We start from the raw sequence: 26,726 nt of genomic DNA, 5'->3' as shown, positions 1-26,726 counted from the left end.
TAACCCAAAGTGTAAAATAAATACTCATGAGTCCATACTATATAAGTAAATGATCAAATTAATAAATAGGAGAGAAGAGACAAATCTATGTAGAAGAAAGCCAAAAGATTTATGTAAATATTCTGACTCAAGGAGAGGGAGCCCAATTCCTTTAGTTTGAGCAACAGTGACTTCCTTCCAAGAAGATAGTATGGAAGGAGGAGAAATAAAGAATAACTTAACAGTGAAAAAAACTTATCAAACACTACCTCAGCCAGATGATCGAGGTCAATGCCAAGTAGATATTATTAAGAACATGTACCCTTGAAATGATGTGATGTAAATGGCATTTTACCTCTGTGATCTTCCTCCCTTAAACCCATAACTGCAGTGTAAATAGGAGAAAAATTTTAAACTCCAACAGAGAAGCATCCTGCAAAGTATCTCAGCCACATTCCTCAAATTGTCGAGGTCATCAAAAACAAGGAAAGTATGGGAAATTATCACAGCAAGAGATGCCTAAGGAGACATGACAAACATGAAATGGAATTCTGGAACAGAAAAAGGATATTAGGTAAAAACTTAGGAAATCTGAATAAACCATAGAATTTAGTTAATAATAATGTATTGATATTAGTTCATCAACTATAACAGAAACTGGAAGTTGCTCAGTCGTGTCCGACTCTTTGTGACCCCATGGACTATACAGTCCATGGAATTCCCCAGGCCAGAATACTGGAGTGGGTAGCCTTTCCCCTTTCCAGGGGATCTTTCCAACACAGGGATCAAACCCAGGTCTCCCGCAATGCAGGCGGATTCTTTACCAGCTGAGTCACAAGGGAAGCCCAAGAATACTGGAATGGGTAGCTTATCCCTTCTCTAGAGGATCTTCCTGACCCAAGAATTAAATCGGGATCTCCTGCACTGCAGGCGGATTACCTGAGCTATCAGGGAAGCCCAACTATATCAAATGTACCATACTAATATAAAATGTTAATAACAGTGGAAACTGGATGTGGGGTATATGAGATCTCTTTGTAATATATGCTTGATTTTTCTATATTTCCAAAACTATCCTAAAACAAGTAAACTATTAGAGAACAAGATGGCGGAGGAGCAGGTGGATGTGGAGTACATCTCTCTCCACTGATACATCAGGAATACACCTTCAGACACAGAAGTGCATGCAGAACACCAGCTTACAGCAGGCAGTAGTACCTGACCAGAGGAAAGAATATATAGAACCACGCAAAACTTGGTAGGACGAAGGAACTAGGGGGAAAAACAGGAGTGTTACTAGGACTGGACCTGCCCTCAGTCAGTGGGGGAACAGAAGCCAGGGTCCGATCCCCACATCAGGGCAACTGTCTGAGTCAGAGGAGAAACATTTAATGCTGAGAGTGAAACAGCTGATCTGTGGCAGTCTAAATGGAATGAGAATCAGACAGTCCTTGCCACAGCCATATGTACCCAGGGATGCAGGGCCCCTAGAAGGCGCAGCGGCTGGGAGCTGGAGCTTAGGGATTGAGGAGCAATCCCAAGGCAAGGGATACTGTTGACTGCTGAGAGATGGACCAAGGGGATGTGAGGGAGGAGACTGTGCTGGGAAATGTCTGTGGAGGAAACCAGGCAGCCAAGGAAGCAAGGCAATACTGCTAAGTCACGAGTAGAGGGTAGAGCCATCACCATAGCCTGTCTGTCCCCACACGCCAGCACTGGCAGCTGAATAATAGAGGTTGGTCCATCAGGTGCCTGACACACCCAACTACAGACTACGACCCCACCCAGTTTAGTTCAGTTTAGTCGCACAGTCACGTCCAACTCTTTACAACCCCACGGACTGCAGCATGGAGGATTCCCTGTCCATCACCAACTCCCAGAGCTTGCTCAAACTCACGTCCATCTAGTCGGTGATACCATCCAACCATCTCATCCTCTGTCCTTCCTGTCTCCTCCTCCCTGTCTCCTCTTTCCCAGCATCAAGGTCTTTACCAATGAGTCAGTTCTTCGGATCAGGTGACCAAAGGATTGGAGTTTCAGCTATAGCATCAGTCCTTCTAATGAACATTCAGGACTGATTTCCTTTAGGATTAACTGGTTTGATCTCCTTGCAATCCAAGGGACTCTCAAGAGTCTTCTCCAACACCACAGTTCAAAACCATCAATTCTTTGATGTTCTTTATGGCCCAACTTTACATCCATACATGACTACTGGAAAAACCATACCTTTGACTAAACAAACCTTTGTTGGCAAAGTAATGTCTCTGCTTTTTAATATGCTGTCTAGGTTGGTCATAACTTTTCTTCCAAGGAACAAGTGTCTTTTAATTTCATGGCTGCAATCACCATCTGCAGTGATTTTGGAGCCCAGAAAAATAAAGTCTCTCTGTTTTCCCTGTTTCCCCATCTATTTGCCATGAAGTGATGGGACCAGATGCCATTATCTTACTTCTCTGAATGTTGAGTTTTAAGCCAACTTTTCACTCTCCTCTTTCACTTTCATCATGAGGCTCTTTAGTTCTTCGCTTTCTGCCATAACGGTGGTGTCATCTGCATATCTGAGGTTATAGATATTTCTCCCGGCAATCTGGATTCCAGCTTGTGCTTCATCCAGCCAAGCATTTCACATGGTATGCTCTGCATATAAATTAAATAAGCAGGGTGACAATAGACAGTCTTGACATACTACTTTCTGATTTGGAACCAGTCCATTGTTCCTGTCCAGTTCTGTTGCTTCTTGACCAGCACACAGATTTCTCAAGAGGCAGGTCAGGTGGTCTGGTATTCCCATCTCTTGAAGAATTTTCTACAGTTTATTGTGATCCACATGGTCAAAGGCTTTGGTATAGTCAATAAAGCAGAAATAGATGTTTTTCTGGAACTCTCTTGCTTTTTCGATGATCCAGTAGATGTTGGCAATTTGATCTCTGGTTCCTCTGCCTTTTCTAAAACCAGCTTGAACATCTGGAATTTCACAGTTCACATATTGCTGAAGCCTGGCTTGAAGAATTTTGAGCATTACTTCACTAGCATGTGAGATGACTGCAACTGTGCGGTAGTATGAGCATTCTTTGGCATTGCCTTTCTTTGGGATTGGAATGAAAACTGATCTTTTCCAGTCCTGTGACCACTACTGAGTTTTCCAAATTTGTTGACACACTGAGTGCAGCACTTTCACAGCATCATCTTTCAGGATTTGAAATAGCTCAACTGGAATTCCATCACCTCCACTAGCTTTGTTCGTGGTGATGCTTCCTAAGGCCCACTTGACTTCACATTCCAGGATGTCTGGCCCTAGGTGATAACCACCATGGTTATCTGGATCATGAAGATATTTTTTGTATAGTTCTTCTGTGTACTCTTGCCACCTCTTCTTAATATCTTCTGCTTCTGTTAGGTCCATTTCTGTCCTTTATTGTGCCCATCTTTGCATCTAATATTCCCTTGGTATCTCTAATTATCTTGACAAGATCTCTAGACTTTCCCATTCTATTGTTTACCTCTATTTCTTTGATTGATCACTGAGGACGTCTTTCTTATTACTGTTTGTTATTCTTTGCAACTCTGCATTCAAATGGGTATATTTTTCCTTTTCTCCTTTGCCTTTTGCTTCTCCTCTTTTCTCAGCTATTTGCAAGGCCCCCTCAGACAACCATGTTGCCATTTTGCATTTCTTTTTCTTGGGGATGGTCTTGATCACTGCCCCCTGTACAGTGTCATGAACCTCTGCCCATAGTTCTTCAGGCACTCTATCAGATCTATTCCCTTGAATATATTTGTCACTTCCACTGTATAATTGTAAGGGATTTGATTTAGGTCATACCTGAATGGTCTAGTGGTTTTCCCTACTTTCTTCAATTTAAATCTCAATTTCATACCCTTTTAGAGCATTATTATTTCCTGCTGCAGAGCAGCCAACTCCCTTGAGTATCTAGTGCTGCTAGATCCCCTGAGACCCAAGGAGCTGCACTACCTCCGCACCTGGCCTTCACTGGGGAAGACCCAAGTCTTCCAGGGCAGTCTCTGGAACAAACCCCATTGGACGACCCACATGCAGAGGTGAAAATAAAACCACAACTGAAGCCCAGGTGCAGTGTGGCTAAGGAAGAAGACCCAAAATCTTCCCACCAGCTGTACAAGCTACAGATTAAATCCACATGATCAACTAGGCAGACTCTATGTTTACAGAATATATCAAAGAACATTGACAGCTCACACAAAAGAAAATGCACTAGTTCTGATAGCTATGCCCATTGGAGGCAAGAACACACAGGAGTAGGACCAGATTAGAATCTGAGCTTCCCCCACAGCAGGTCCAGGGACCAGCACAGTGTTGGAGGGCATCCTAGGGAGGTGAGGTTGACTGTGACTTCCAGCAAGGGAAAGGATCCTGACAGCAGTGACTCAAGAAAAACATTTACTATTCTTTTGACTTGTTCTGTAGTTTCTTTTGGATTTTTTTTTTCCTTTTCCCCCCACCCCCTCTGTTGTACTTGTCAATTTTACTGGCACTATGAAATCTAATTGAGCTTTTGAGGTTTTTTTTTTTTTTCTTTCAATCGCACATTTTATTGTTGTTATAAACCTCTGCCTCTACACTGGGCTTTTGTGGAGTTTTCCTCTTTTTTTTTCTCTCTTTAATTTTTTTAACCTATTATTTTTTTTACATTTATTCCTTTGTTTGCTTTTCCTGTTGTTCTTTTCCCCTTGCAGTTAATCTTTTGTGTATATAAATCTTTATCTATTTCTATTTAACTTTGCATATCTATTCTTTCTTTCCTTTCCACTCCATATATTTGTTAGTTTTGCTTTCACTGCTTTATTCCTGACTCGGCACCTTGCTTTAGTTTTGTATTCCAGTTTGTGCTTTAGTTCGTTTTGTTCTCAACTGGTATATGTAAATTTTGGTTTCCTTTGTTTGCTGGGTCAATCTATTGTACTTTATTTTTGTTGGATTGTTTTGATTCTGCTTATGGGTGTAAATGTGTATATTCCATTATTTTAATTATTATTTGCCTGATTTTGTAACTGTCATTGTCTGGGGTTCATCTTTGGTTTCTCATTTTTGGGTATTTGTTTTAATCTCACTTAATGCCATAACAAACCATTTGTGGAATCTTCGTACCTGACCAGAGATCAAGCCCTGACCCTTTGAAGTGGGAACACAGACTCCAAGAAACTAGACTACCAGAGAACTAACCCTAGGGTGTATCAAATAGTGAGAACTCATACAAAGGAAACCACTTGAATACAAGACTCCGCATAACCCAACCACCAGTAGTACCCTGTACAGGACACCTCATCCAAAGAACAAACAAAACAATACAAACCCAATCAGCAGACAGGATTACCATCTCACTCAGCCCTGCCCATCAGAGGAAAAACAAAACAAAAAAATGACTCAGCACAAATCTCACCCTATACGAAGCTTACACAAACCACCGCACCAACCTTCAGTTCAGTTCAGTTCACTCACTCAGTTGTGTCCAACTCTTTGCGACCCCATGAACCACAGCACATCAACCCTCCCTGTCCATCACCAACTCCCGGAGTTTACCGAAACTCATGTACATTGAGTCAGTGATGCAATCCAACCACCTCTGGATTGCAGAGGTGTCCCCTTCTCCTCTGTCGTCCCCTTCTCCTCCTGCCCCTAATCCTTCCCAGCATCAGGATCTTTTCAAATGAGTCAGCTCTTCGCATGAGGTGGCTAAAGTATTGGAGTTTCAACTTCAACATCAGTCCTTCCAATGAATACCCAGGACTGATTTCCTGTAGGATGGACTGGTTAGATCTCCTTGCAGTCGAAGAGACTCGCAAGAGTCTTCTCCAACACCACAGTTCAAAAGCATCAATTCTTCGGCGCTCAGCTTTCCTTATAGTCCAACTCTCACATCCATACATGACTACTGGAAAAACCATAGCCTTGACTAGACGGACCTTTGTTGGCAAAGTAACGTCTCTGCTTTTTAATAGGTTGTCTAGGTTGGTCATAACTTTCCTTCCAAGGAGTAAGCATCTTTTAATTTCATGGCTCCAGTTACTATCTACAGTGATTTTGGAGCCCCCCAAAATAAAGTCCGTCACTGTTTCCACTGTTTCCCGATCTCTTTCCCATGAAGGGATGGGACCAGATGCCATGATCTTAGTTTTCTGAACGCTGAGCTTTAAGCCAACTTTTTCACTCTCCTCTTTCATTTTCATCAAGAGGCTCTTTAGTTCTTCTTCACTTTCTGCCATAAGGGTGGTGTCATCTGCATATCTGAGGTTATTGATATTTCTCCCAGCAATCTTGATTCCAGCTTGTGCTTCTTCCAGCCCAGTGTTTCTCATGATGTACTCTGCATAGAAGTTAAATAAGCAGAGTGACAATATACATCCTTGATGTACTCCTTTTCCTATCTGGAACCAGTCTGTTGTTCCATGTCCAGTTCTAACTGTTGCTTCCTGACCTGCATACAGGTTTCTCAAGAGACAGGTCAGATGGTCTGGTATTCCCATCTCTTTCAGAATTTTCCACAGTTTATTGTGATCCACACAGTCAAAGGCTTTGGCATAGGCAATAAAGCATAAATAGATGTTTTTCTGGAACTCTCTTGCTTTTTCGATGATCCAGCGGATATTGGCAATTTGATCTCTGGTTCCTATGCCTTTTCTAAAACCAGCTTGAACATCTGGAAGTTCACGGTTCACATATTGCTGAAGCCTGGCTTGGAGAATTTTGAGCATTACTTTACTAGCATGTGAGATGAGTGCACTTGTGCGGTAGTTTGAGCATTTTTTGGCATTGCCTTTCTTTGGGACTGGAACAAAAACTGACCTTTTCCAGTCCTGTGGCCACTGTTGAGTTTTCCAAATTTGCTGGCATATTGAGTGCAGCACTTTCACACCATCATCTTTCAGGATTTCAAATAGCTCAACTGGAATTCCATCACCTCCACTAGCTTTGTTCGTCGTGATGCTTTCTAAGGCCCACTTGACTTCACATTCCAGGATGTCTGGCTCTAGGTGAGTGATCACACCATCATGATTATCTGGGTTGTGCAGATTTTTTTTGTACAGTTCTTCTGTGTATTCTTGCCACCTCTTCTTAATATCTTCTGCTTCTGTTAGGTCCATACCATTTCTGTCCTTTATTGAGCCTATCTTTGCATGAAATGTTGCTTTGGTATCTCTAATTTTCTTGAAGAGATCTCTAGTCTTTCCCAATCTGTTGTTTTCCTCTATTTCTTTGCACTGATCACTGAGGAAGGCTTTCTTATCTCTCCTTGCTGTTCTTTGGAACTCTGCATTCAGATGGGAATATCTTTCCTTTTCTCCTTTGCTTTTCACTTCTCTTCTCTTCCCAGCTATCTGTAAGGCCTCCTCAGACAGCCATTTTGCTTTTTTGCATTTCTTTTCCATGGGGATGGTCTTGATCCCTGTCTCCTGTACAATGTCACGAACCTCTGTCCATAGTTCATTAGGCACTCTGTCTATCAGATCTAGTCCCTTAAATCTATTTGTCACTTCTACTGTATACTCATAAGGCACTTGATCTAGGTCATACCTGAATGGACTAGTGGTTTTCCCTACTTTCTTCAATTTAAGTCTGAATTTGGCAATAAGCAGTTCATGATCTGAGCCACAGTCTGCTCCCGGTCTTGTTTTTGCTGACTGTATAGAGCTTCTCCATCTTTGGCTGCAAACCACTCCAATGTTCTTGCCTGGAGAATCCCAGGGATGGGGGAGCCTGGTGGGCTGCCGTCTATGGGGTCGCACAGAGTCGGACACGACTGAAGCGACTTAGCAGCAGCAGCAGCAGCAGGATACAAAATCAATACACAAAAATCACTTGTATTTCTATATACTAACCACGAAAAATAACAGGAAATTAAGGAATCAACCCCATTCACCATTGCAAAAAAAAGAATTAAATATCTAGGACTAAACTTACCTAAGGAGACAAAAGAACTGTACACAGAAAATTATAAGACACTAATAATCAAAGAAATCAAAGATGACATAAACAGATGGAGAGATATTCCATGTTCCTGGGTATGAAGAATCAATATTGTGAAAATAACTACACTACCAAATGCAATCTATAGATTCAATGTGATGCCTACCAAATTACCAATGGCATTTTTCACAGAACTGGAACAAAAAAATTTCACAATTCATATGCAAACACAAAAGACCCCAAAGAGCCAAAGCAGTTTTGAGAAAGAAGAATGGAGCTGGAGGAATCAACTTTCCTGACTTCAGATTATACTACAAAGCTACAGTCATCAAGACAGTACGGTACTGGCACAAAATCAGAAATATAGACCAATGGAACAAGATAGAAAGCCCAGAAATAATAATAAGGTACACCTATGGGTACCTTGTTTTTGACAAAGGAGGCAAGAATATACAACGGGGAAAAGACAGCCTCTTCAATAAATGGTGCTGGGAAAACTGGACAGCTACATGTAAAACAATGAAATTAGAACACCTCCTAACACCATACACAAAGATAAACTCAAAATGGATGAAAGACCTAAATGTAAGACCAGAAACTATAAAACTCTTAAGAGAAAAACATAAGCAGAACACTCAATGACATAACTCAAAGCAAGATCCTCTATGACCCACCTCCTAGAGTAATGCAAATAAAAACAAAAGTAAGCAAGTGGGATCTGATTAAACTTAAAAGCTTTTTTGCAGAGCAAAGGAAACCATAAGCAAGGTGAAAAGACAGCCTTCAGGATGGGAGAAAATAATAGCAAATGAAACAACTGACAAAGGATTAATTTCCAAAATATACAAACAGCTCATACAACTCAATACCAGAAAAACAAACAACCCAATCAAAAAGTGGAAAAAGGCCTAAACAGGCATTTCTCCAAAGACATACAGATGGCTAACAAACACATGAAAAGATGCTCAACATCGCTCATTATTAGAGAAAAGCAAATCAAAACTACAATGAGATATGACCTCATACTGGTCAGAATGGCCATCATCAAAAAGTCAATAAATGCTGGAGAGCATGTGAAGAAAAGGGAATGCTCTTGCACTGTTGGTGAGAATGTAAATTGATACAGCCACTATGGAAGACGGTATGGAGATTCCTTAAAAAACTAGGAAGCTGTGGTACATATACACAATGGAATATTACTCAGCCATTAAAAAGAATACATTCGAATCAGTTCTAATGAGGTGGATGAAACTGGAGCCTATTATACAGAGTGAAGTAAGCCAGAAAGAAAAACACCAATACAGTATACTAACACATATATATAGTATTTAGTCAATCGGTAAAGATAACCCTGTATGCGAGACATCAAAAGAGACACAGATAAATGCAACAGTATTATGGACTCTATGGGAGAGGGCGAGGGTGGGATGATATGGGAGAAAGGCATGGAAGCATGTAAATTATCATATGTGAAATGAATCGCCAGTCCAGGTTCAGTGCAAGATACAGGGTGCTCAGGGCTGGTGCACCGGGATGACCCGGAGGGATGGGATGGGGAGGGAGGTGGAAGGGGGGTTCTTGAAGGGGAAAACATGTACACCCATGGTGGATTCATGTCAATGTATGGCAAAACAAATACAATATTGTAAAGTTAAAAAACAGAAAATAAATTAAAAAAAAAAACAAAACTAGGAATAAAACCACCATAAGACCCAGCCATCCCACTCCTAGGCATATACCCTGAGGAAACCAAAATTGAAAAAGACACATGTATCCCATTGTTCATTGCAGCACTATTTACAATAGCTAGAACATGGAAGCAACCTAGACATCCACTGACAGATGAATGGATAAAGAAGTTGTGGTACATATACAGAATGCAACATTACTCAGCCATAAAAAGGTATGCATTTGAGTCAGTTCTAATGAGGTGGGTGAACCTAGAACCTATTATACAGAGTGAAGTTGGTCAGAAAGAGAAGGATAAATATTGTATATTAATGCATATATACAGAATCTAGAAAGATGGTACTGAAGAATTTATTTGCAGGGCAGCAATGGAGAAACAGACATAGAGAACAGACTTATGGACACGGGGAAAGGGAAGGAGAGGTTGAGATGTATGGAGAGAGTAATGTGGAAACTTACATCACCATATATAAAATAGATAGCCAACGGGAATTTGCTATATGGCTTAGGAAACTCAAACAGGGGCTCTGTATCAACCTAGAGGGGTGGGATGGGGAGGGAGATGGGAAGGAGGTTCAAGAGGGAATGGATATATGTATACCTAAGGCTGATTTATGTTGAAGTTTGACAGAAAACAACACAACTCTGTAGAGCAATTATCCTTCAATTAAAAAATAAATAAATAAACTATTAAAAAAGAAAAAAGATAAGCCACAGATTAGAATACTTAAATATTTTCAAGGCATATATGTGATAAAATTTATATTCAGGCTATATAAAAAAATTCCCCAAATTCAAAAATAAGAAAACAATCAAATTTAAAAATGGGCAACAGATCTGAACAGAGACTTCACCAAAGATGTACAGATGACAAAAAAGCACATGAAAAGACATTCAACATCATTAGTCATCAGGGAAAAGAATATTATTAAAACCACAATGAGATACCATAACACACCTATTAGAATAGCTGAAATTAAAAAGACTGACCACACCAAGTGTAAGCGAGGAGGTGGAGGTGGAACTCTCAGACTGTGGCATGGAATGTAAAATGGTAAAAATTAGTTTGGAATAGTTTGGAAGTTTCTTGAAAAGATAAACATACACCTACCACATGATCCAGCTATTTCATGCCTAAGTATTTACTTCCAAAAGAAAGCATATGTCCATACAAAGACACATACAAGAATGTTCGCAGCATTCTGTGTATTTTAACAGCCAAAAATTGTAAACAACCAAAATATCCATTAACAGATGAACAGATAAACAAATGATGGTGGAATTCTACAACAGAATAGTTCTCAACAATAAAATGGAAATCAACTACTGATAAATGTTGTAATATGGATGAACTCAAAATAATAATGAAAGCAACCAGATTACACACAAAAAAGAACATGCAGTATGATTCCATTTAAACTCTGGAAAATGTGAACTAATCTCTAGTGGCACGAAGCACATCAGTGGTTGTCTAGGAGCAAAGTGGACAAGAAGCAAGGATTACAACGAACTAGGATGACACTTTCAGGAGTGACTAGTTGCTCGTCATCTTGACTGATGTGATGCTTTCCTGTGCTCAGGTGCTCTGTCATCTCCGACTCTTTGCAGTGCAGCCCTGTGGACTGTAGCCCACCAGGTTTCTCTGCCCATCATTATTTCCCAGGCAAGAATACTGGAGTGGGTTGCCATTTCCTACTTCAGATGCTTTCCTTAGTATGTATATGTCAAAACTGCTCAGACTGTCCACTTTAAATATGTGTAGTTTATTTCAGTCATATTTCAATAAAGTATTTAAATATGCTAATCTAGTGATAATGGAGTGAGAGAAGGACTAAGAAGAGTTAAGGTTTTTTCCTTCTCAAAGGAAGGACTGTGTGGAGTGTTGAGATTCAGAAGGACCCTAGATCAGTCAGTATTATTGGAAGTGCTTGTCTGCAAGCTGTTACTGGTGGTGGTGATGCTTTAGTCGCTAAGTCGTATCTGACTTTTGTGACACCATGGACTGTAACCCACCAGGCTCTTCTGTCCATGGGATTCTCCAGGCAAGAATACTAGAGTGGATTGCCATTTCCTTTTCCACTGTTACTGGTACACAACAACATAAGGAATTTGCACAAGAAGGTAAATCAACTACTACCTCCCTAAGCACACTGGTTAGTTCAGCTGATTTGTTTTTTTCATGGCCAAAATTTCTCAATGAAAAAAGCAGTATACTGAAGAACATTCTGGCACAAACTCCACATCGAATCACCAAGCTGTAACAAACAGTTCACAGGCAGCATTATCTATTAATGCTCACATTTATTAATCTCCCTAAACCTATATATTCATCTGTATGAGAATAACAGGGATTGCTCTGGACACCTCAAATAATAGTCTGATGCTCTAATGAGTTATAAAGCTTGCAAAACAGCAGTATGATGCATCATACTGCATTATGTAGGAATTAATTTGAAAATACAGCAAAACATAAAGATAATATATTTTTATTTGCTCAGAATGCTTGTTTTTAAAGGTCACTGAAATTAAAAATGGTTTGCTTTCCAATGAATTTGTTAACATCCAGAATTTCATTAAGTTTACAACAAATTAAGAATTTACAATAAATAGGGACCTATATAGTCTTAGCAGATATTGGAGTAATAAGGTATACACTATACAGTGACACATATTCTTTTTATCAGAGCATAGTCTCCTGAACAGACACAGAAATACAGAAGTAAGTAACAGTGTTGTTTCCACTTTTAGGTATGCTCAAATATAATATTTTAGTTCCTAGAATTCAAAATTCAAAATTGTTCACCCAGAGTTTGTTTTTTGTCCTTTCAGTTCAAGTCTGGAGAGCTTCTCTATAAAATGTTACATTTTATAACTTTTCTTTTGAAATATGAAAAAAGCATGGAATCTCCTGAGTTAGATGCAGCTTATACATTCTTTAAAAATTATTTTTAAAAAATATCACAAGTGAACTACCACATGTATCCATAATAAACATCCTTGCTATTCACATAGTTCTTTAAGCAATATTCAAGTATATTTGTGCTTGTAGGTTTACATTACTTTAGAGCCTATTTTTAGCTTACCAAAATGAAGCAGAACAGTCATTATGAAAATATAAACTGTGTTTACAGCCTTTTCATCTTTCATGTTTTTATGCATTTCCTGTCAACCACATAATTTCCTTTTCTTTAGGGATGCTGATAAATTGTTGTCTTTGTAATCTCAACACTGCTGCTTTCTCAGCTGGCCATTCAGATTTTCTGAACACATGGTATTCTCTCTGTGCATCAGTTGTACCAATGAAATCTGATAATGTTGGTATTCATCATTTCCAGTTATTTCAACTGCAGGACCACCTTCAAACACAAAATGCAGGAAGGGCAGCAATCAGATTATACCAGAAGGATGCCAGTATATGCTTAATGAGATGCTTTGAAATCTCTGAAGAAGGGCCTGGAGAACTGACAAGAATAACACAAAAAACACAGGCCTGCAAGGATCCACAGCTCAGACTCATTCAACATTTACACCAGGACCTGCGGCACACCCCTTCAGACACACAGCCCCATCAAAAGGCAAGCAAGGCTACCTGTTTATTACCAGGCACGTGGATGAGGTATCAAGGCATTGTGATGCCCGAGTGACTGGAGAAGATGAAGTATACCAGGGTTTCAAAAAGATGGAGACAAGATGGGTTAGTGTCAAGAGAGGTGGTTAGTCCGTGAGACACAATCACTAGAGATGATGCTCAGCAACAGGGAAAGGAACATACATAATGCAGATAATTATTTTTTATGTCTTCTTCACAGCAGTGGTTTCAACTGTTTAAATATCATTTTTCTCATTAGTTAAACACTCAGAATTATTACTGTTATTTAGCCATTCCTTTGTAAATGCAAAGCTTTTGGTCCTTCATTAGTTTGTCTCAAACTGATATTTTCACAACTACGAATGATATTTTGTCTCCCGAACTTAAAGAAATTTTCTACCATTTGTCCAGTTAAATAAAACAATCTTTTCTTCAAAATGATACCTATTTTTAATCATTAAATCTCTTCAGAATTAGCTAATTTCACAGCCCCAAGATAAAAAAAAAAATGTACCATTAATGGGAACTAGAGCAAAACAAATTTAGCTCTTATTCCTTAAAATATAACTACATGACAAATTATGTTCTATTAATGCAAATCAATAATAAATCTAATATCTAAAATGACAGATGCAGGACATATCAACAAAGCATCTTCTGTGCTTGATATAAAATATCAGGAACAAAACAAACTTTAAATGTAAATGATTAGCTTTTCTTATACTGCTCCAATGGCATCAATCAAAACTTAAACATTTTGAATCACACAACAAAATTAAAACACATACCTTATTAGCTGCTTCCAAGGAATTTATTAGATTCTGTAGCTCTTCTTTACTCATTTCAACAGAATATGGCTTGACTTCACCATTTTCTTTTACATCTAGATGAAGGCTTAAAAATGGCATTTGTAACGAAGCAATCTTGTCACTAGAAAGTGCAAGCTGTTTAAAATGAGAAAAATAGTATTTAATAAGTAGTTTTAAAAAGGAATATACTAAATATGCATCAGAGCTTACGAACAACACATTAAAGAAAAAAGAGTACTCTTGTTTGCTATGAAGTACAGGTAAATATGAAAGGAATAAAAGAAATTAAACTCATGCCAAACCAGCATATATCTGAACAGAAAAAGAAAGGAGAGTGAATGAAAGCAAGAAAGTCGTTTAGGGACAACTAGTTGGGATTCTGTAGTAGGAGTAGATAGCTAGAGCAGTGCTGTGGCTCAGAAGTACCAAATGGGTCCAAGAAACAGAATTCTTAAAGAAGTGTAACGACACCAAAAGGACAAAAATCCACATACAAAGATAAAACTAAAAACATGGTGCAGCTCAAAAATTAAGATGCCTAAATAATGAGCAGTTAACTCTCCATTAAACTATTGACAAATGTTATCAAGGTAACACCTTCAATCAGAGTCGGTCAACAAAAACATGACACTTTTCCCTCTTACACTCTAAAATCAGTAGCTGAGAGGAAATGGAAGAACCAGATGTTTATGATACTAAAGCTTTTTGAAACAAGCATCATAGCTTCACTGGCAGATGGCAAAGAGAAACTCAATTTCCCTGGAATTTGAGCCAGGAACTCCATAATAACTGAATTCTGGAGTGCACCACTTGTAAAAGTTGACTGGGGCAATGGTAATGGACTCCTTCTCTGTGGTACTTATACTACAGGACCAAACAAACCTTCACACATCTCCTCCATTCTCTCTCCAAAATACAGGACTCACCATATCTGAGATTGAAAGTATCACCTTCAGGTTGCCCACCTCATTGTTAATTCTCTTCAGTATTTCCAATAAGTGGTTTCTTAGCCTATGCTTGAGTACCAGCAATGAGGAGGAGTGTGCTAACTCAAAAAGAGGTTAGAATACTTTTCAGACACTCATAGGGGTTAGATTGTTATTTCTTAGGTTGAAATTAAACCTATTTCATTGAAAATCATATACTTCAGCCTTGTCCTATCCCCCAAAGCCACAAAGCACATATCTATTCCTTCATCCACATGTCTTAAAACTTCAGTTAATTAAATTCATTATAATTGTAATGTTATTATACATGGTTTAGATGTCTACAGTGCAAGTTAACACAAAAGATGTAATTTTAATTACCTTTGATACATTTTTAAGAAAATGTATCTCAAAAACACATTTTAGATATATAATTTTACAAAAAAATAATGCATTCAAAAGGTGAAACAAAAAGTATTCTCCTCCTGAAAACGCTCCTGTCTGACTCTTTGTTGACCCCATGGTCTGTAGCCCACCAGGCTCCTCTGTTCATGGGATTCTCCAGCAAGAATACTAGACTGGGTTGCCATTCCCTTCTCCAAATAAAAAATATAAATACTCATAAATAAATATATTCTCACCTTTAACTGCCAATCAAAATCCTGTAGTTGTGCAGAGGAAATATCAACTATTTCTTCCAACAGAGTCTGCTTGATTTCATCTTTCCTACTTTTTAAGCATTTCATGATAGCTTCTTGATGAGATGGATTCAACTGATTCAACTGTTGAGATATCTATGAAAATAAAAATAAATGGTTAGAAAATAAGTGAAAAGGCCTTTCTGTTTAAAATGCAAACAACAGTTACATTCTCCTTTCATATAACTTTTAAAATGGTAGTAAATGGAGGAAAAAAATACTACTATAACTATAAAAAGAATAAGATGAGGATGCATAACCAGTAAATAAGTTTTAACAAAGTTTTGCAAAACAGAAAGGAAAAAAGGCTGACTGATGAACCAACATGGGAGTGAATACACTGGAAACCACTAAAGCTGATTTACCTACATTAATATATTAGACAAAACAGAATTTAAGGCAAGAAGACTTACAAGAAATAGAACAAGATAGTAAAGGGGTTGTTCAACAGAAATACACAACAATCATAAATTTGTGTGCACCTAATAACATGGCTTCAAAATACATAAAGCAGTGAAACTTGGCAGAAAAAGCAAAATGGGTAAATCAACTTTCATAGAGATGCTAACACACCTGTCAGTAATGGATAGAAAGAGAAAGCACTGTAAAGATACAGCACTGAGAAACACTTTCTACTTAATCTAACTACACATAGAACACTACACCTTACAACTGAAAAATACATATTATCTTCAAATGTATATGGAACATTACCCAAAAATGAACCATATGCTGAGCCATGTCACAAATCACAACAGATTTCAAAGAACTGGAATCATATTAATTATATTTTTGAGTCATTGTGTAATTAAATCAGAACTGAACAAAACTTTTCCAAATATTTGAAAACTAAGCAACACGGTAACACAGTACTAAGTGACAAAAGAAGTAAATCTTCCATAAACTCTTTCATAGAAAAAGAAAAAGAAAAGAAAACAAACAACAAAAATAACAACTTCCTAATTCATTCCACAAGATGGGAATAAAACTTGATATTTTGACAAAAACATTATAGGCAAAAAATTATGGGACAATATTACTCAAACATAGATGAAAAAATTCCTAATGAAATATTGGCAAAGCAAATCAAAAAAGAATACTATATCATGACCAAGGTGGATTTATTTTGGTAAGGTTAGTTTAACTTTCAAAAATCACTGTAAGGCGTCACATTAACAAAATAAAGGTGAAGATATAAATTCAGGAAAAAAGAATTTTATAAAATTCAACACCTATTAATTCTCAGCAAAGTAAGAATCGGAGGAAGCTTCTTTAATCTAATCACTGATACCTATAAAATCATACAGCTAACATATTAAATTGTGAAATAATGAACACATACATTCTCCCTAAAATCAGACAAGGCACTGCTTTTTTTCTTCTTTTCTTTTCTAAAACTGAAGACTTAATGTCTGTCCTGAAGACATTAAGCAGTGCAATAAGATGGAAACAAGAAATAAAAGGTATTAAAATTGAAAAAGAAAATGATTGCACACCAAAAAATTCCCCCCAAAATTTATAAACCATTATATATAGTAGATAGGGGCTTCCATGGTGGCTCATATGATACAGAATCTGCCTGAAATACAGGAGACCTAGGTTCGATCCCTGGGTCAGGAGGATCCTCTGGAGAAGGGAATGGTTACCCACTCCAGTATTTCTTGCCTAGAGAATTCCATGGACAGAGAAGCCTGGTGGGCTACATACAGTCCATGGTGTCGCAACGAGTTGGGACAAGACTGAGCAACTTACACTTCTAAATAGTAAATTAACTTAGAAAGATTGTTGGACATAGAGTAAGTATACAAAAACCAACTTGGGTTTCCACATACTAGCAATATGCATTTGGAGAACAAAATTTAAGAACATCCGAAACATCAGTTACTTAGAAATAAATACAACAAAACATTTGTGAGACCTCTACACAGAGAACTACAAAATATTGGAGAGAAACTGAAGCTAATCTAAACAAATGAAAGGTAATACCAAGTTCATAGATCAGAAGGCTCAATACTGTTGTCAATTCTCTCCAAAACAGTCTACTAGAGACTCAGTGCAACCTATACTATGAACTTAATGTCCCCTCAAAATTCATGTTAAAACTCTGACCCTCAAGATGATATCTAGAAATGGGGCCTCTGACACAAAATCAGGCTTAGATGAGGTGATGAAGGTAAGACCCTCATGATGGGATCAGTGCCCTTATAAGAAACACCAGAGAATTTGCTCTTCTCTCTCTGCGCCTGCCCCTGCCCCCCACAGCCATCAGAGGACACAGTGAGAAGGCAAAAATCTTCAGCAAGGAAAAAGCCCTCATCGGGGACCAGAATCAGCCAGTGCCTTAATTCTGTACTCCCTAAACTCTAGAACTGTGAGAAATTAATTCCTGTTATTTAAGCTACCCATTTTAAGGTATTTTGTTGTGGCAGCCCAAGCTAATACTCTCCATCAAAATTCCAGCAAGTGTTTTGGTTAAAATTGACCGATTTTAAAATGTACCTGAAATTATGGAGGATATAGGAAAATCAAAGCTATCTTGAAGAAATACAAGTTGAAGGTCTTCTACTATCAGATATCAAAATTTAATGTAATGCAGCTCTAATTCTACAGTAAATTAAGCCATTGGATATGGGTAAATACAGGCAAACAGACTAATGGAGTAAAGAGTCCAGATACAGACCCAAACATATATGGTCACCTGCACTTCCAAGAAAAGCTGCACAGCAATTCTATGGGGTAAGGATGGTCATTTCAACAAGTGGATATGATATGGAAAAATTTCAACTTGATCCTTACTCCATATACAAATAGTAATTCAAATATATCACTGACATAAATAAAAGCTAAAACAATCAAACTGCTACAAAAAATATACGAAAATGTTTTCATGATTTTGGCACAAACATTCCTTAAACACAGTATTAACATCACTAACCATCAAAGGAAAATATTGACAAATTGGACTTGATTAAAATTCAGAACTTCTATTCACCAAAAGACACTATTAAGAGACTAAAAAGATAAGAAACATAACAGAAGATATTTAAAATACATATATCCAAGAACTCATATTCAGAATATCATTCAACTCAAAATGATAAATATATATAACTTCATTTTTCCCCAAGTGGGCAACCTACACAAACATGCCCAAATAACTTTTGACAAAGGTACAAAAGCAGTTTAATGGAAAGATACCCCATGACCCTGCAGTTTTACTTTAAGATGTCCATTCTAGAAATGCTGACCAATTTGTGTATAACAAGACACATACAAAATGTTTGCAGCAGCACTATTCATAATAATGCAAGAGGCATGATCCAACTGGTCATCAGTAGGGAGACAGAAAAAAGTCTTACTAATGCCTATCATCAAATACTACAAGGAGATGAAACACATAAACCAGATCAATATTTTTCAACATTGATAAATCTAAAACACAGTATTGCTGAAAAAATTATAAATGGATATATACATTACCATTCACAAGTTACACATTTAAACAGCTCAAATAATTGTATATATCGCTTAAAGATGCAAACATTCATACATTAGAGAAGACAAAACATGCATACAAATTCATTAGTGGTTTTTTCTACTGGGAGGGTGATATTTACATGTATCTATAATGCCTTGTTTCTAAAACACACACACACACACACACAAAACTGAAATACATAAAGTAAAATGTTAACAATTGTTTAATCGTGGTAATGGGAATACAGGTATCAGTTATATACCTTTTAATTTTCTTCCACATGATTTAAATGTTTCACAATTTAAAATAAGACAATCAATCAGAAACAAATACAAAAACCCAAAACCTCCACAGATTTTTCCACTTACTCACAATTATTAGGTTTTTATTGCTATCGCAAAGTCAGACACGACTGAGCAACTGAACTGAACTGATTTTATATACTTGGGCCTCCCTGGTGGCTCAGATGGTAAAGAATCTGCCTGCAATGCGGGAGACATGCGTTCAATCCCTGGGTCAGGGAGATCCCCTGGAGAAGGGAACGGCCACCGACTCCAGCATTCTTGCCTGGAGAATTCCATGGACAGAGAAGCCTGGCGAGTTACAGTCCATGGGGTCGTAAAGAGTAAGATAGGACTGAGTGACTAACACTTTCACTTTTTATTATACCCTTACTGAGGATGTATTACATGGTACCCTAAATACCAAAATAATAAAAAAAAAAATCTGAACATGAATTATCAAGGTATCTAAATCTGGAGCAAAGTTACCTCTTCATCAGATAAATTTTTACCAACTACAGCTTTGAAAAAGGTGGTAATGTCTTCTAGAACATGCATCCATTCTGTTGAATCCCAAACACTGTGATAATCCTGGTAGAGAGGGTAAGTTCGGCCACAAATGCCATCAATTATTTTGTGAAGAAGCTAGAGAGAAAAAAAAAAGAGAGAGAGTAAAACATGTAATTGTAAGTAAAATTATAAAACAGATTTATCTTTCTTGTAGCAAATAAATGTTATTGGCAGAAGTTGATGTTATCTGCAGAAGCAGCTGAGGCTGAAAAGCAACTATCTTTAACATTTTATTAACTAAAAGTTAGAGCTACACACATACACACACACAGACTTTCTATAATTTTGTCCACCTTCAAAAACTAGAATAATTTTACAGATACGCTGTTGTTTCTCCAGTGTTCCTAAAAGGAAGATGGTGAGTGCAGCAGTTTCTCCTTGGGATTCCTTAGACTTCATATTTATACCAATAACCAAAAAACAAGGTATGAGTCTTAGATCAAAGTCTTTCAACTGTAGATCTACAAACCCCTTCTCTCCATTTTCCATAGCATCCACACTTACTTCTTTTGGTCCACTCCAAAAAACCCCTCATTGACTTACTTTTTTACATTTCTTTCTCTCTACCCTACCTTAATGCCAGCAATGGAAATCCTAACACATATATAACTGAACATGTGATTAAGTCTGTAACTTTTGGAACAAAACTGGCCAGTCTGAATCTTATTCTCACTATTTACTAGTTTTGCCAAGTTACTTAAAGATTCTTTGCTGGTTTCCTCATGTGTAAAATGAGGATATCATCTACGCCCATAATGTTGTTTTAAGGATTGAAGAAGGATACATGCAAATCACTTGGCACACTCCTGACATTAGACACTGCTTCCCATTGTTATCCTTCTTCTTATTACTAGTTGTAATTATCATCATCACTATTACTACTGGTACGATGTTCCATGCCTCGAACATATATTAACTGAGTACCTACTGTATCAGCAATACTCTAGGCAAGTGCTCAATACAGTTTTCTTTCTCAAGAGATATTTGTGTGTTGTAAGAAGAGTACCTGAATCCAAATAACTTGGAAATGGATTTAAACAGCAAGGAGGCTTCCAACTCTTTTCTCCTGGATCATGTTCCAGTGCATTTTAAGCAAAAACTCCTTCTCTGTAACGCCATACATATTGGAACAGAGATGAGTGATTGGTGACTCTAATTACAAATGATGGCTAATGCACTATGTGAACAGAACTTTTATTTACCATAAATTAACCAACATCTTCAACTTGAAATCATTCAAAATTCTCTACCTACACTTCACTTTATCCCAAACTGTCCCCAATGCTAAAGTAAAACCCACAACTCAAATTGAAAACTAAGAGCACTATGTTTTTGGAACATAGTCTTTTTAAATTAATCCACAAATATGTAATGAGCATTTCATTTCAGTTTTTAAACAGGTTAATGTAAATACAAAGAAAAAATAACTATAATAGCTAGCATTTATAGAGCCCTAATTATATACCAAACACTGTGCTGATCTTCACTACAACCCTGTGAAGTAAGTCTTGCTATTATCTCCATTTTACAAATGAGGAAACAGGATAAATAAGATAAGGTCCTATCATATCAGGCCATTAGAGAAAACTAATATAATCAATAAGTATGTGCAATTTAGGATGACACGAGTTATAATTCAAGTTTAAGTTCAGTCGCTCAGTCATGTCCGACTCTTTGCGACCCCAAGAACCACAGCATGCCAGGCCTCCCGGTCCATCACCAATTGCCTGAGTCTACTCAAACCCATGTCCATTGAGCTGGTGATGCCATCCAATCATCTCATCCTCTGTCGTCCCCTTCTCCTCCTGCCCTCAATCTTTCTCAGCATCAGGGTCCTTTCAAATGAGTCAGCTCTTCCCATCAGGTGGCCAAAATATTGGAGTTTCAGCTTCAACATCAGTCCTTCCAATGAATACCCAGGACTGATTTCCTGTAGGATGGACTGGTTGGATCTCCTTGCAGTCCAAGGGACTCTCAAGTCTTCTCCAACACCACAGTTCAAAAGCATCAATTTTTCGGCGCTCAGCTTTCTTTACAGTCCAACTCTCACATCCATACCTGACTAATGGAAAAACCATAGCCTTGACTAAATGGACCTTTACAGAGAGTACAAAGGAGCACAGAAGGGAAAAGTATGTCTTAAAAGAATGAAGAGTTGGCCAAACAGGAGCAGGGTATTTCTAGTCACAACAGTTGCACGTTGACAGGATAGAAGCGTAAAACCACATGGCGTGATTTGGGAGATGACAGCATACAAAGCTGGAGAGATGGAAGAGACCAAACCATACAGGGCCTTGTATATAATGCAAAAGAGCCGAGACTGTAATCTGTGTTCAACGGGGAAGCAACCTATTTACATATTTGCATTATGTTTCCATAAATCTGCTAACAGGAGATACAAGGAAAGAAAAGGGCAAGAGGGTGAGTCCAAAGACCCCCCCCCCACTTCCATTTACTTACCAGCAAGAGATTAAAAGGGAGGTGATAAATTGTTAGGGACATTCAAACTGGAGGCAGCAGAGAGGTAAAGGAGATCTGAAAAGGATGATACTCGGAATTTCAGGTTGAATGACAGGAAGTGGTGGTATCACAAACCAAATTTGAGGCTACAGCCACAGAAGGAGAAAGTCAGGGAGAAAGACAAGGAGCTAAGCCAAGTATATACTGAATTTGAGGTACCTGTGGGTGTATCTAAGCAGAAGTCTGATACTCAGAAGAGATTTTTAGATCCAGAGATTCGAGAGTCATCCACACCCCTGGCAGTGAAGGTTATGGGCCTATCTAAGTCGTATGCAGGGAGGACAAAGACAGGAGCAGAAAGCTAATACAAGACTCAGAGTCAACAGATCTGAGCATCTGTTTCCACTTTGCCACTTACTAGTTTGACAACTTTGGGTACATTACCCAAACCCTCTACAGACATTTCAGTTTTCTCATTTGTAAAGTCAGAGAAAAGTTAAGATCTTTTTTTTTAAATCCTGGCAAGATAAGTAAGTTTATTACTTTCTATCTCCTCCACACTATTCCCATTATAAATAGAACAAAGAAAAAAAGAAAGGCAGAGATTTGGGGCTTCTAAAAGCTGCCTACCACATAGCCCTCCATCACATTAGCGGGCTAAGCCCTCGTCCCAAGCGGGCTGAGCCCTCGTCCCCAACCTTCATCCACTGTAAATGAAACACATTTGGGATTTATTCAAAATTACATATCATAGAAACTTTAGCCAGCCCACCAGAGCCTGGGATCCAGATCTTGGCCGCAATGATAAAGCTGAACTTAGTAAACATTAATTGATTCCTTCCTTTAGCAAACACTGATTAAGAACCCACCTGGGGCCAGACATAATTCTCAAGAACCTGGTATATAAACAAAGTATCTACCCTGAAGGAGTTCAGAATGAGAGAGACTAGTGGCAAGAGGACCAGTTAGGAAGTTGTGTTCAGGAAGACTTGATTAGGCTGGAACTGCTGGGAAACAAAAAAAGATGGGAGTAAGCACAGTAACATATTAATTATAATATAAAGCATTAGTCAGTTCTTTGAAGTCAGAGGGCAAAGGACCACAGCTCCTGGAGCTCCAGCTGCAACTCTATTTTGCATATGTTGCCTTTTTTTTTATAGGGCTGGCAAATTTCTTTCCAGTCTCATACTTGGGGCGCCAAGGGTGTTTTAACTTGATAGTTCAAGGGAGAAAAAACACTTCTCAGTTAGATTTTCCTCTTACAGTAACCATCGGGTTTTCTTCCTTTCACAGTTCACAGACAAAATTTCTTTGTATGTATTTACTGTCTCCACATTTCTCTCACCCTCAAACTAAAAATCTGTTGCTGTCAAAAACAATTATCAACTGCCAGTACCTTTGGTATTAAGGCTAAACCCAGGAGTACAGTACACAGAGGCTCCTGACTGCTCACTTGTTCAGCCACAGTCTCCCTGCTCTACTTCTCCCTCTGAACTTTGGCCTCTAAAACTAGAGCAGGTCCTAAAGCTCCCTGGGGCTGCCTTTCTTCTAAGTCTTCATAAGTGCTGTCCCTTGGCCTGAAACACTCTCTCCCCACTAGCCCATCTGGTTCCTACTCATCCTTCAGGAACTCAACCTAGAAACCCAAGCAGATGCTCTGGAAAATGTTCCCTTGCCCCTTCAAACCAGAGTTGCTACCTCTCCTACAAACTGATTATGGGATAATTTATTAATCCAGTTATCCATTTATTCAGTTTGGTTTCCTCATTAGTTGACAAGGTCCACCAGAGTATGGGCTGTCTCATTCACCATTTTACCTTATCCCATAGGGCATTAAGCACATAGTTCAGTGAAGAGTTGGCTGAACAAGTGAGTAAGGCTGCTTTTTTCCAGATTCTCATAATTCAGGTTCCTTCTTAGACTGGAGCGGCCACCGTATATGTCACGTCTTGAAGTAAGGTCCACCTTGGACCACCCTACCCGTAAGTCGCCCAGTTTTGGGTAACACTTATCAATTTTTTTCTGCCGCCCCCAAAGAATTACGGTCTGCCTCTCTAGGTCACCAAGGTATTCCCATCATCTACCACTAGTGTTCCTGGTGCATGGGGAACATTGTGGAGGTTCTGCTGAAACAGTGAATGAATGAATATACAAGAGGTTGTAAACCACCCCTCCAGCTTTCAAGCTGGCGACTCCGCACTCCTCAGTCCAGGGTCACTTGGTCCCGGCCGCTCCCGGGAGCGGATAGGTGGTCCCGGCTAGGGTGCGGGCGCGGCCCGGCGGGAGTCTCCGTGCAAAACCCCTGGAAGGGCCACTGAGAGCGGGAGCACGGAGGAGGCGCCCCAAGCCTCGGACTTCTCCACTCTCCAGAGAACACAGGGTGGGGCGAGGGAGCACCCCAAATCACACCCGGTCCCCTTCCCTTTCCCCTTCCCAGGCAGCCGGCGCGAGCCTCCCAAAGGCATCGGGATGAGGCCTACCCCGCACACCAGGCCTTCCAGGAGCCTGGCCTGCGCAGCCAACCCCTGCGCCCTCCTCACCTGCAGGCCCCGCTCTGCGGGAAGCTTCTGCAGCCGCCACAAGGGTGTCCCTTCTTCCGGCTCCATCCCTGCGAGAAGCTAGGGGCTGGGTCACATGACCAGTCCCGGCGTCAACAGTGCCTCCGCTGGTCCACGTGACCAGCCGGGCCGGGTGGGCGGAGTGGGCTCGGAGACGCCAGAGCCCTTGTGCGCGTGCGCAGAGTTGGAGGCTTTGCTTTCTCCGTAATCAAGGAAAATCCTTTCCGCCTGTGGCAACCTTCTCGTAGTACAATGAAGGTGCATTCGCAAATCTCTGAGAGCAATTTGGCGACTTTATTCAGAGTTGTATTAAACTTTCTGTGCACACTTAGAATGCAAAATAAGGGTGACTACGTTTTGGGTGCGTGGGGGCCATTGTTCTGGAGGTTTGGAGAAAGTTTTAAGTCTCCTGATTTGGAAGGCCAATTGATTTGAAAAGTATCCTGATTTGGAAGGTCAATTTGCCTCCTACCGTGCGCGAGGTTCTTTATAGATTATCCTATGAAGTTACTATTTTCATCCTTATTTCCAAATAACAAGACCAGAGAAGTTACTTGGGTTGTCAGATTTAGCAAATAAAAATACCAAATTCCAAGTTAAGCATGAACTTTCAGATAATATTTTCTTATAAGTGTGTCTTAATTATTGCATAGGACATACACTAAAAAAGTATTCTTTATCTGAAATTCAAACTTAACCAGGCATCTTGTATTTTATCTGTCAACCCTGTAAGTCCCCGCAAAACCCGAGCTAAGAGCTCAGCCTGAAGTAGATGAAATCAGATTCTAGAGCCAGACTCGAAGTTGAACTAAACTTAAAACCCAGAGCGCCTGTGATTACTCTCATTATTATAGCTTTTACTTCAATCACATGCTGGAGAATTTGGTAATAAATAAGATAGCCTCTGCAAGCCAGAAGTTTCCAGGAACACAGTAAGTAAGAGACAGAAACAAGAATTACAATCTAAACAATAGTAAAAGTGGTGCAAGCTGCTAAAGCATACCACCGGAAAGTATTTTAATCTGTGGATTATACAGAAAAAGAACTAGTCAATGACATCCTTCAAAGGTTAGCACAAAGATCCTCAGTCTCTTTCTCTACTTTATGCCCACCTCTTGAATTTTTCTTTCAAAATTTACCACCTTCTAGTTCTTAATATAGGTAGACATATATAACCTTCATTGTCCTAGCTGAAACATAATTATCTTAACACACTTTGTCTTTATGTATAGGTGCTCCCCAAGTAATAGTTAATAAGTGAGAAAGAATCCTGAAAATGGCTTCATATATGTCAGTTAGTAAATCTCCTGAGGGTGGGGGGTCTGTTTTCTAAAAAAAAAAGACTAAATTTTATATGTTGTAACAGAATAAAAATATTTATCAAGCATCTATTATATGCCAAAAAATTTAAATATTTCATCTTATTAATCTTCCCTACAACCTTGTGTTATAGATATTCTCCCAGTTTTAAAAATGAGGACCCCAAGGTTGGTGACGTAGTATCAACCCTGTTCAAGGTCACAAAGGTGGTACTCATGACCTATTTTGCATCCATGGACTGATAAGTCCTATGACCTTGAGTTATAATCCTAATGGCAAAGAATAAAAAGCAAAATTATAAAATATCAGTGAAACTTTGAAACAGCATTCCCACATATTGCTGTTGAAAATATAGAATAGTAACATTTTTCTGGAGGGTTGTGATTGCATATATAAAGCCTTCAAAATGTATTTACTCTTGGACCCA

At 38.8% G+C, this 26,726-nt stretch overlaps 1 protein-coding gene across 1 annotated transcript; it reads right to left on the bottom strand.

Moving 5' to 3' along the window:
- Positions 1-10,801: 10,801 nt before the first annotated feature.
- COMMD8 (COMM domain containing 8) lies at positions 10,802-25,037 on the bottom strand. The gene is made up of 5 exons (XM_081590799.1): positions 24,962-25,037; positions 19,881-20,036; positions 15,576-15,728; positions 13,988-14,143; positions 10,802-12,966 (listed from the first exon to the last, which is right to left on the bottom strand). Exons 1-5 carry the CDS (start codon positions 25,025-25,027, stop codon positions 12,946-12,948), a joined length of 552 nt encoding a protein of 183 aa, XP_081446925.1. The 5' UTR covers positions 25,028-25,037; the 3' UTR covers positions 10,802-12,945.
- Positions 25,038-26,726: the final 1,689 nt, after the last annotated feature.

Source organism: Giraffa tippelskirchi, chromosome 1 (assembly GCF_054371585.1).
Source record: "Giraffa tippelskirchi isolate mGirTip1 chromosome 1, T2T-mGirTip1v1.2.pri, whole genome shotgun sequence".
NCBI classification, from domain to species: Eukaryota; Metazoa; Chordata; class Mammalia; order Artiodactyla; family Giraffidae; genus Giraffa; species Giraffa tippelskirchi.
Note: the sequence above shows the minus strand (reverse complement) of the source record. Positions and strands in the feature narration are given on the sequence as shown.

What these genes read in the sequence shown, in the direction of transcription:
- COMMD8 (XM_081590799.1), bottom strand. Translation starts at nt 25,027, where the DNA reads ATGGAGCCGGAAGAAGGGACACCCTTGTGGCGGCTGCAGAAGCTTCCC. An exon ending in AAAATTTATCTGATGAAGAG is followed by an intron (nt 15,729 to 19,880) that starts GTAACTTTGCTC and finishes TTATTTTCATAG; the next exon opens with ATATCTCAACAGTTGAATCA. An exon ending in CCTTGGAAGCAGCTAATAAG is followed by an intron (nt 12,967 to 13,987) that starts GTATGTGTTTTA and finishes TTGTGTTTGAAG; the next exon opens with GTGGTCCTGCAGTTGAAATA.